We start from the raw sequence: 12,202 nt of genomic DNA on the forward strand, positions 1-12,202 counted from the left end.
AATTCAATTAAGGCTGGACAGCCATCTCAGTTTGAAATCCATGTTTGAAAAGGATGGAAGTAGCTACCCATCAACTAGGAAAAAAAAAAAAATGCCTAAACCATTCAGAGGGGGACAGATTATCTAGTGCTGGAGGTACACATCCAGAGCATTCTGTTGGCTATTATTCATAATTTCTTGCTGCTTTTTAAACTTACATTCACGCAGTTTGTTGAATGAATGCATACATCAATAAAAAGTGGAGTCACCCATTATAATAGTTCTGTTTCTAAAACTAGTTTAAGCTACCTTGCTCCTTCCCACTTGTTGAAATTCCTGCACTTACCGGATGTTACCAAACTCCCAGCTTCTAGCTCATGAGAATATCCTCAGTCTTCCACATCCATCGCCTGTATTTGCAGAAGAAGAAGGATGCTGCCTGAACGTTAATTTCCTCCAGCCATCATCTTGGTTCTATCCTCTCACATTCTGCTTCTTTCCTAGGTCCACAAGTACCAGCTAAGTACACCCCATGAACCCCGTCAACTGCTACAACAGGAAGTATGGTGTCACTATACAATTTATCACACAACCTGTGCTAAACTGCTGAAGGAAGACCTGATTTCTAAGGATAGGAGGTCATATCTGAAACTGCTATAAGCGGTCAGCAAAATGAAGATTAGCATCTCCTCTCAAGTACCTAAAACTTTGCAACTCACTAAGTAACATACTCCTTGAAGGAAACTTTTAACTTCCCTTCTTTACTTCCTTCCAAAGTTTTGGGAATGGAGAATAAATTAGATTTCTGTAACTTACACATGATTTCTTCCTACTGGCAGGCAACAGTTAGAGTGATAAGAATTCTGTGCAATTTTGTTCAAAGTATTTAAGGAAATATGCTCAAAAAATGGAAGCCAACTATGGTTCACACTTCTAAAACTGTTCTGATAAAGCCTCACAGGTGCCAGACTCGGCAGCCCACCAAGAGAGAAAATAATATTCTGGAGACATTTCTACAGATTTCACTCTTGAGAAACAATAGGGCTTCATTCCACTCCCATCTTTAAGCAGCAAATATCTGTGCCAGAAGAAAAAAATATTTAAGAAACTGCTTGTAGCCAATTTTATATAACTTATAATATTTGAAGTGGTATAAAGAAATAACAAGAATTACTTCTACTGATGGATAAAGGAGAATTCTTCCTTTAGGCAATACCCAGTACCATGAAATGTAGCAGTATCTTTACAACCATTATAGAAGTGGGCATTTTATAACCATATTAGTAATGGAATTCAGAGATTTAGTTTTATAGGCAAGAATATCTTTTGACTGTAACTCCTATCCCCACCCCCATTACCTTATTTTTGAAGAGCATCAAAAATTTCAGAGAATATATTTTATACTGAAATGTTTGTTATAATCACCAAAGTCCTTTGAGTTTTGATTCCAATGAACAAATGGCAAAATAGGGAAAGATGCAAAGTCACAAGAGAAGGCAAATCCCAAGCACGATTTACATCCCAGAACTTGGCATCCTAAGGCAGTGGTACCTCCGGAGTGCTGCAGTATCTGATACCTGAAACCAACCCAAAGCAAGCAAAAGAAACCTTGGTTCTGGAACCATTTTTGCTCCAATGATTAACTAAGTGTTAATTATGTACTACTCTATGATTTAAGGATCAATTATTTTAAAAGATAGATTACCAGTATGGGGTGGGGCTGGGGAGAAGCATGGTCCTATGTAAGCAGAGAGGAGTATGTGCCTGGGAGAAGGGGGAGAAGATAGAAAATCATGTGTTTGCCTAAAAACTGTGTCCTGACTCTTCCCAGTGGACTTGAACATGAGAAGTGAGGCATCCCTGAAGAACACACAATGAAGTGTCCCTACCACACACAAAACACTTCCACCTGTGAACCCCAGACTGCCACAAACACCTTGCCTTTTCTCACAGTAGTCCTGGAGTCTGTGCAGGTGCGTAATTATGTTTCATGTGGGAAAAGCAAAGGCCAGAATTACAGAAAAGCATCTGGTATCTGTATTATCTCACACTGGAAAGAGCTAATGTGTGTTGTAATAGTTAACCCACCACATACTGTGCTATGTATTGTAAGTCCCTGGTCCCTTAATTCACCCTCACAACAAAACTGAAGACACAGGAATTATTGTTTCTCCTGTGTTAACAATGACACTTAGTAGTAAAACATCCACTCACTAAGAAAATGATAAAGTTGGAACATGAACTCAGTCAGTTGAAGCGCAACTTTGAAGCTACTTTCTCAACCATTTGCTCCACTGCTGTATTTACTACGGAGATACACAAAATCACCAAACGGCCAAATGTTTCCTTAAGGAAGAACTCCTGTAGGACAAGTGAATAAGTGAATAACTTCAAGCTTTAGAATTCTTCTCCCAAAATAAGAACTAATAAAATGATATATAAACTGTTAAGACACAACAAAGAGTGGCATTAGTACTAGAGACAGACCATAAAAATCAATTTAAAAAGAGGAAAATAGATAAATTGAGAAATGTGTATAAGATATAAAGAGATAATTCACAAAAAATTAGATGTGGACAACAAAATTATAAAATATTTAAACTCAGGAATAGTCATAGAGAAGCAAATGAATTAGAGGAAAACACAATAGTTCTCCTATGTAATTGGAAGATTTTTTTTTCTCATTAGTACACCCAGTGCTGTTGAAATCATGGAAAAATTGTCACACTCCTGCCTTGCTGAAAGAAATATAAATTATATAATCTTTCTGGAAGACAAATGAACAACATATATCAACAACCTTGAAAACCTCCAGTTCTAGGAAGTAATCTAGAGTAAATAACCTGATGACTACTATTTAGTTATTAGGCTCTTAACTATAGCATTAAATATAACTACCAAAAATGAAAATGTCATCAATCTCCATAAACAGAGTTGTGTAAGTAAATAATGTTAGATAAAGTTATAGAAAAGAGACACTAAAAATGGATACTAATTATATGAGATGTTAATAGGTAACTAAACAGCATATGAGCAATTTTTTCTAAATTTAAAAATGTGTACAGATTGACATTTCTGCTAAAAATAGGATGATTTCTGGGGCTTGCAACCATGCATGAAGTTTAACCTCTTTTAATATTTCTATATTTTCAAATTTTCAATGAGCATGTATTACTTTTGAAAACAAATCTCAAATTTAAAAAAGAGAAAAACATAAGTATGGCTGATAAAAATCTGTGTAATCTACATTCCATGATGAATGACCTTTGTTAACTTTAAGTCATGAATTCAGCTAATTAATGAACTTCACCCCAAAATAAATATATACTATTTTTTTAAGAATGGAAAGGCATGTTTTTCTTCTGTATAATGTAATATACATTAAACTATGATATATTTAGTGGAAAAGTAATATATAAAGAATAAAACTCTTGAAACCCTAACATAAACACTGTGTTCTCACATTTGTGAGTGGGTATGTGTGCTAGGTATCACATTCAATACAGTTATTTGCCTTGATTATCCTCTTAACTTTAGTATCATGAATAGTTATCATACAATTAGCTACTCTGAAAATATAATTCATAACTGCATATTTCTTTTGATAGAGGTGCCATAATATATCCATGCACCTGCTATGAATTTAACATTCCTCTTTCAACCCAAATTAAACAACACAAATAATCTGATCCAGATGCTAGAACCCCAGCTTTCCTGCATCAACCTACCATGTCCTGGGTTAATGAGATAATTTGTTCTATCTGTGAGACTTTTTTTATATAACCTCTCAGTCTTTCTGGAGGACTCCTCTTCCTCCTCATTCAGTTTCTCTATAACCCCAAGAACAATGCTCCACATCAGTGAAGACTGTGCTAGAGATGAGAGATTGGACTGTGGCTCTTTTACATTTGAAGCTACCAAAAAGGTTGCTCTTTCTGGAAATTAAATTATTCTATATTGTTGACAATAACAACTGCTATATTACTCTAATATTTGAAAGTCTAAATAAAATATGTGACAAAGAATAAAATTTATTTTTTAAAGTAAGCATTTTTAGATTGAGTAGTCATGCTTACAGTCAAATACATCATATCTATTTAGAAAGGCCATCTTTCTCTTCTTTACTGTGTTCTGGATTTCTCCTTTTAACTGTGAAACATCAAACAGCCACCAAAATCTAATTATTTATACTGAGGTAGAAAAAGCTGTGGATAATAGCTAGCCTGGATCATCATTTATATATAATTTGCGAAGTCAGATTTTGACATTGTCTTTTTTATGTCTTCTCACCATTTACAAAGCAATCCAATTATTGGCTGTTATAGAATAACACGAGAAACAGGGGAAGAACACCAAGGGTGCGTTATTTTAAAGTTGGCTATACATAAATCTGCTGAATTTCATGGACCATATTTGCTATAAATAAACCAGGGCATTAGATGCTACCTTGATGATTCCTTACGTAGTGTCAAAATAACATTAAATATTTAAAGAGCTCAACTACCAAGCAAAGTACTGTGAAAGCTACTATATCCAGAATTCTATCAACTAGAATTCTTTATAAGCCATGCCAATGGGGAACACTTCTACTCTATTCTGATATTTCCTTTCAGGCAAAGGGAACTTAATTAATGTAACACTGCTGGCCTCTCTCCAGCCTTTCACTTTCTCTGCCTCTGAAGAATAAAGGAGCAGCTTGCTTGCTTCTTCTCTCTTCCTCTAGAGATCATCCTCCCCGCAGAGAGCAAGGCTTGGCTCTGCCAGCTCAGAAAAAACTCAGTTCCCGTGGGGAGGGAGGAGGGAAACAAGGCCAAGGACCTGTGATGTCATTCAACTGCCACACCAAGCTACCTCTAATCAAAACTCATATTTTTGCCCATGGCAGTCATGTATTTATCTTTTCCCTTCTGATATCCCAACTTGCTCAGATGGGGAGTGGGGAAGAGGAGAGCTTGATATTTATTGGATTCCTTAAAGACGCCAAAAAACCAAATTCCTGCACATTTTATAATTCTTAAAGTAAATATATACCTTTCTGTGGTTTATGTTATTGCATATTTAAATGCAAAGAGATATTACAATAAGCATTTTTACATTATAGGGAGGTTTCTAAATCAAAAGAACAAACTGCATAAAACATGTACAAAGTGCAGTTTTCTTTATACATATCTACTGGACAAAATTTCTAATGACAGTTGTGATAATCACATCTGTTAAACAAAAAATGTTACTAATGATAAAACTCTGGCCTTTACTTAGGCAAGATAAGTGTATGTTCTAATATCAATGATCAAATTGATTGTTCCACATCATCTCGTGTTACAAAGTAAACATCGTATTTAGTAACATGTCTGTATCATTCAAAACTTGTAGAAATGTTACATATATTTATTTAACCAAATATAATTGGCTCAATCTCTTATTTTGATTAAAAAAAACAGAAAGTTCTTCTATCATAACATGTATTTTGCTCCGGTAACTTACAATTGGCAGTTCCTACAACAACACATAAATCTGAATACAAATAACATTTATTGTCAAAATGTTTTCCTGACTGAAGATAAACTGGTCCCATTATACAGGTCGCATTCTAAAACAAATTGTAAGATGCATCAAATCGTGATTATGGTAAAAATTACATTGCTGAAGATCACAGTTCTAAATCAAGCCCCTCTGGGTTTGATCATCCCAAGGAGCAGGGCATCTTCAAACCTGGAAGAGCTGGGCACTTTTTTGTCTTCACTGAAGCTCTTGCGAAACAACAAGCGAAAAAATGACCATCTATTTTCAAAAAGGTACCAATTCACATACTTTTTATTTCTCCTCAAGGACTTGATTTTAATTGAAGAGGGGGTCTTCTCTTTATATATTTAGCTGTTTAATGTTTCTTTTTTCTGTTTCATAATGATATTATGATGAGATTCATGCTCTGTGGTTCTAAACAGAGCAGATGTGTAATATCTGACCTCACAGAGAGTGATGCTTATTAAACTGCTGATGATAGTCTTTGTACAACATTAATCTTTGTAGAAAATTTGATCTTAATCGGGTGACTAACACTAATAAAGAATATCAAAGTTTTATAATTTCTACTAGATTAGAATCTCTTTTTAATAATGGTGTTGGGAGATATAATTTATTTCTTCTTTAGCTTAACTATTATATACTGTAATATATAAAGGGTTGGTATGTTTCAGAATAGAAAGTTTAGCATATTTTATATGCAAATCTGCATAATGAAGCAATATTACAATAGGAGTAGGGGTAGGGAAATTATAGCATTTAATACCCTTTGTTAGAGAGGAAGGTGACCTAGATAACCTATTTAATTTTAACATTAGTACCTGTCTTGTATATATGGAATATATTGACTTCTTGTGTTTACACAAAATATATATTTTATGCATATTTTTATGTAAATTACAAAATATATAATTTATGTAAACACAAGAAGTCAATATATACCATATATACAAGGTACAATAAAACATTAGTACCTGTCTTGTATATATAAGTATATATTGATTTCTTGTATTTACATAAATTTTATACTTTACAAGCCACTTATCCATGTTCTTACTTTATCCTCAAAGAAATCTTTGAAGACATTCTGTCTTATTATACCCACGTTACAGCTGAAGAAACTGAGTTAACAACTGAGGATCACATAAATGGTGAGGGATACACAGCTAAGAAGAGATAGAGCTGGAATCCACCAAAAGCCAGTGCTCTCTCCCCACCAGAAGCAGAAGGCAAAACAGCATTACACTAAGGAAACTTCTTTTTCCAGTAATTGTCATTTCAGATTACAAATACATTTTTAGAGAAATAGTTGGGCTCTGACATATAACTCTGTGTGTGTGTATGACTTCATTATGAAATATCAGAATATATAATGTATAGGAACCTAAAAAAATAAGTTTCAATATATGTAATTCATTTTGCAGGTAATGTGCCAAGAGAGACAGGTGAATATTTATCTAAGATGGAAAGCTTCTAGGAATCACTGTCTCATTTACTTAGTCATTATTTCCAATTTGTCAAAAACTAATTGATACAGAGTATGACTTCAATATCCTAACACAGCTAAGACACTTCCTACAAATCAATTAACCACGATTCAGAGCTTGGAATTGCACTTAACTGCTATGTGATCAAAAGATAAACAACTGAAGGTGTCATAACTGCACATTTTTGTTATGAGTCTTAACATTTAATGGACTAAAAGCACAGTATGATAAAATATTTCTGTGAGTTCCCTGTGTTGGAGGTACTGTTTGTGACTACAACTGAGTTCATTAAACCCAACCAGGCAGTTTGTTAATCAGTAGGCTGGATTGGCAGACAATGTGATAGAAACTATTTATTGATGACATGTTTAATATTTTATATTAATATAAAAAGCTGTTGCTTTGGCATATAATCAGATAACTCGGAGCTAGCAACAAGTATCATGAATTGTTTCCACTTAAATTAACTTTTCACACACCAGAAAGCTATCAAAGTACTGTGGACATGAGAACACCTTCAGAAGATGGATGATGAAAACCATCATGGAAGCCAACAAATGAATCTGGCTTGAATGACAGTGTATTTCTGACTTGTAAATCAACCAGCAAAGAACCACACCTTCAGCCGAAGTACTGGACTAGAAAATAACTGGCAGTCCATGCTTTGTTTTCGTTCATTGTCTGAATTATGACATTCAAGTGTAAGTACTCCCTATGTGAAGTCTTTTAAAAATAAAAACTCTGTTACGAAGAGTGAGACTCGCATCAATGATTTCCCTCTAAGGAAGTGATAATAACGTTCACACAGAGAAAAAAAACACAAATGGGTGTTCCCATTTTCTGTGGCTAATCATAAAGAAAAAAAATTGTAAGTCCAAAATGTAACAGTTTCCATTTTAATTCAACTGGCTTGTGACAACTGTATACACTGGTCCATATATAGTGTACTGACCCTATGGACAAATTACAATAAATTATTTCAAATGTAATTTTAATGTTTTCTTACATAAAGACAACCTGATGAAATTACTCTGAAAACACCTTCAACAAGTCCACATAAATGAATACCACACAAAAAAGAAGTTTGATAAGTCAAAATGAAAAAGAGCAAATTCTGTAACATTTTCGAAAAATGCACTGCATATTCAAATAAATACCAAAGTAATATTATATTTCAGAATATTATAACTTCATTTTTAATTTTAGAGGCCATTATGAAAGCAATATTATCCTTAGAAATTATTGAACAAAACTATAAACTGCATTTTCAAGCCAATACGTGAAAACATTTTTTTGTCTCCGACGAACCATTTCACAGAGAGAAAGAATTGGCTTGTATTCTATGAAAGATGTAAAGCAGATGGAAATACTGTAATCTGACAGTGTATGACTTTTATTACAAACAATGAAAACATTAGTGACATCTACAATGATTGGGTTATACAACTACACAAACGTACACCAGATTAAATAACTCCTTTCCGTAAGACTATGACAATTTCATAGAGCACCAACCTCATGTACTTACTACAATTGCCATTCAATCAGGTAATATCACTTTCAATCCACAATATGACATAAAACCCACATATACAGCACATGTAGTTTTTCTCATGCTCATCGGCCGCTCTGGGTGCACACACAGGCACAGAGCAATATCAACTCGTCAAAGAATCATGTTTAAGACTGAAACACTAGGCTCAAAATGAAAAAAAGAAAAGGAAGGAGAAATGCCTGCTACTTCATCTATCGCTTCTTTTTGGAAGAAATTTCATATTAAAACAAGTCAATGGCCACAACAGTGTGTTCAAAGTGCTCTCGGAAAGTTCCCTGAATGTGAATAAGGTGAAACTAAAGCAATATTGCTAAAAAGTGATCACAGCATTCAATTAACTTGTGTCGTATAGACCTTGCCAGTCCTTCTGCATCACTGACTTGTGATTAGTATAATCAAAAGCCTCCCCAAATTCAGCATTCAACTCCGAATGTAATTGTCTTCCTTCAAGCCCTGAGTCCTTGTAATTCACAGATCAGTAAGGACACCACTTAGCATTTTCCCCCAACAACGTTAGGAAGATTCTGCGTATGGCGACCATGCGTTAACAAAAGAGATTTTAGGACAGTTTCAAGCATCTAGTTCATATCTGAGGATACTCGCCCCTATATGTCACACTTCTCGTAGCACAAATCCCCAAAATAATACGCAGGTTCACCACCATAACTTGATAGGAGTCATTGGAAACACTTCTCCGTGGGATTTTAGAGGTGGTGCAGCCCGGAAGCCTTGTCATTATGTAGGTGAATGACCAGTAGCAGAGACAGACAAGCTGGACTCCCCTCAGTAGATCAGCCTCTGATGAAGTATGCACAATGAGAGAACTCCTAGGGAGTTTCAGCACCTCCCTATTTTCATGGAAGTCACTGCAGAAAATTCCAAGCCTCTTCAATATTGGTCACATAGTTCTTAAAAGTGGAAATTTACACCTGTCAGGCCCAATACTATGCTTACAACATTCTCTGTTTTCTAAATCAACATATTTGCTTGAGCACAGTAAGCATACATCTTAATAACACCTTCCAGAGCTAAGGCGAATCAGATCAGCTCAAATGAGGCACACAAGAGAAAAAAAACACCTTGGAACCACAACCTGCCCCCTCTTTATCCCATCTCCCACACCCTTCATACCCCCACGGTTACAGCAAAATACAACTTTAGGCATTCTGGAAGTAACTGTTCTTTGTGAAAACCACACACACACACACACACACGCATGCACACCCCAAAAATTCCTAAGTCTGTTTTCCTACCACACAAACCAGGGAGGCTGCACCACCTTTCTAGTGACTTAATTCTTAACGTAGAGAGGCTCAACCCTGCTGAGTAGCAATCGAAGAAAACACATTACACACCAGAACAAGAGGAGGGTCGGGAAAAAAAGAAAAATGCAGCTTCGCTTTCAGCCATTAATTACGGATCACCCCAATTTCGCATCGCTTATATCCAATACGCACGCACCGCCTTCCAAACCTGGCTTTCAGGCAGCGCTTTCCGGAGCCCGGCTGTCTATTGTCAGCACGCAGAAGCCCCTGAAACCTGTGAAGACGGCTGCAAAGGCTTCCTCGGAAGCCGCTAAATATAGACCGAGGGGGCTCTGGGTCTGGCAAGCCGCGGGAGCCTGAAGACACGGCCATGGACGCATATGACTAAGTCTTTCCATTTTGTTCTAGCCAAACATCGTAATGACATTGAACATAAGGGCAAAAGACTGGAGGGAAGTCCTCCCCACCCCCACCCCGTCTCCTCCCGTATATTGGGGACGTCATGAATGTATCGGGTTTGTTCTCAGGGTGGCGGGGAGCAGCATGTCGGTGCTGCCCTAAATACGCTTCCTCCCGGGGAGATGGGTGGCAGGGAGGGGGAGCACGCAGGGCAGCCACTTGGTAACCGCTCCGAGAAAGGCACTCACCCCAAACCCCCTTCCAGGCACAGCGGCTTCGGAGGGGGACCCGGCGCGATTGCGGTCCTCCCTCAGGCAGGCAGGACCCCCGCAGCCGCCCCTGCCGCCGCCGCCCGCCGGCCGGGAGCCCGGGACCACCCCCACCGGCGGCCGAAGGAGGAGGACTGCGCTGGGAGAAGGCTGCGCCCGGCCCCGGCCGCCCAGCCCCGCAACTCACCCAACGGCGCGGCGCCCGGCGGCTTCCTCGCGAACATGCACCCGCCGCCGGCGACAGCTCCTCAGTCCGGGGAGAGGCGTGCGCGGCGCCGCCCGGCTTCAGAGCAAGGTCCTGACCTTGCCCAACTGCAGCATCTTCCGCTTTTGTTGTCTGAGCGCGGCCGCGGGACAAGGGATGCTGGCGGGCGGCAGGGGCGAGCGCCGCGGGCGAGAGGCGGCTCCTGACGCGAGTGCGCGGCGCCCGGCCCGGCGGCCCCACTGAGCGCGGCGAGCGCAGCGCCCCCTGCCCGGCTCCGTGGGCTCCGCGGGCTCCTCCGGACTCCTCGGGGCTCCGGGCGCCGCCGCTGGCCGGCCGGGCTGACAGAGCCGCCGCGCCCGCCGCGCCCGCCGCTCCGCTCGGCCGGCTGCCGCCGCGGGCGCGAGCCTGGGGCCGCCGCGGCGCCCGGCGCCGAGCGCTCCCGAGCTGCGCCCCGCGCGCGGCTCGCGCCACCTGTGCCGCCGCCGCCGCCGCCGCCGCTGCCGAGGGCGAGGCTCCTCCCGCGGCGCGCGGCAGCCTCAGCCTCCACCTAAGCCTCGGCGGCCGGCCCAGGCGCCCGGCTAGTGAGCTAGCGTCCGCCCCGCCGCCGAAACCGGCCCCAGGTGCCGAGCATGCCCAGTGCCGCCGCGAGATCGGCGCTTCGCCGCGCGCATTCCACTTCTCCTGGTTTTCGCGGCAGCAGCGGCAGCCGCGGGAGAAAGGGGAGGAGGCCGCGGGTTGGGAGAGGGCCGAGCATCCTTGGGAACGCACACCCTGGACCTGAGAAGGGTGGATGCTCCGGAGCTAGGCGAAAGCTGGAAGGGACCTGGGAAGGGATGGAACCCTGGCTTACACGTTTTCCCTCTTTCACGTGCAGGGCGCTGACAGTTGACTCTGGTGGGGCAGATGTCAGCCTGCAACAAAGGGCCAGGGGTGCGGGGTCCCAGGGCGGCCAGGTGGGTTGGGGGAGGGAGGCCGGCAGAACGTGCACGCTGGTGGGCGCAGGTGGATGCTCTTGCAGATCTTGTGATTCCGGAGCTAAGAAGGCACGACGCTCAGCAGAGGTCCTCTCTACGGCACCTTCCCAGTCTTGCCAACACCTCCCATGTTCAGATGACACATGTTTTTGGCGGGTAGTGAGAGTTTTTCCTTAGGCAAAATCACTCCGGATTTGAATCTGGAATTTCTGTAAACTTCCTGCAAGAAAGACCCTTGCCCAGTCTGAAACTTGAGCAGACTAAGTTCTCTCTCCCCCTCCTCTTGTGCCACCTGGCCATCCTCTCTTGGCCTTCTTCTGCTGCACCTCTGCCACCTTCTCTTCCTCCTTTTCTTCCTTCTTTCCCAGGCAAAAGTGAACCACTCCCCTGATCCTTCCCTGCAGTCTTCCAATGCATCTTGCATTGCCTTCTTCACGTTCAGATCGGTTTTCCACGTTACCTCCTGGCTTGACTGCTCCTTGACCTCGTTGGGACTTCTCCATGCGTATCCTGCTGTGAAATACAGCAAGTGGAATCACCGAATTC

At 40.8% G+C, this 12,202-nt stretch overlaps 1 protein-coding gene across 5 annotated transcripts in view; it reads right to left on the reverse strand.

Moving 5' to 3' along the window:
* CTNND2 (catenin delta 2) overlaps positions 1 to 11,306 on the reverse strand; it is a 935,473-nt gene extending 924,167 nt beyond the window's left edge. The window contains exon 1 of one of the 5 annotated variants that reach the window (XM_021675376.2): positions 10,665 to 11,306. In XM_021675376.2, coding sequence (XP_021531051.2) covers positions 10,665 to 10,701 — 37 coding nt within the window. In that variant the 5' untranslated portion in view covers positions 10,702 to 11,306. Of the gene's footprint in view, positions 1 to 9,899; positions 9,960 to 10,005; positions 10,027 to 10,664 lie in introns of those variants that run through there. The other 4 variants (XM_064375868.1, XM_064375870.1, XM_064375867.1 and 1 more) reach the window with 4 other exon arrangements.
* Between the last annotated feature and the right edge of the window lie 896 nt (positions 11,307 to 12,202).

This window comes from Aotus nancymaae, unplaced genomic scaffold, assembly GCF_030222135.1.
Source record: "Aotus nancymaae isolate 86718 unplaced genomic scaffold, 86718_ANA_hifiasm-v0.15.2.pri h1tg000014l, whole genome shotgun sequence".
NCBI lineage: Eukaryota > Metazoa > Chordata > Mammalia > Primates > Aotidae > Aotus > Aotus nancymaae.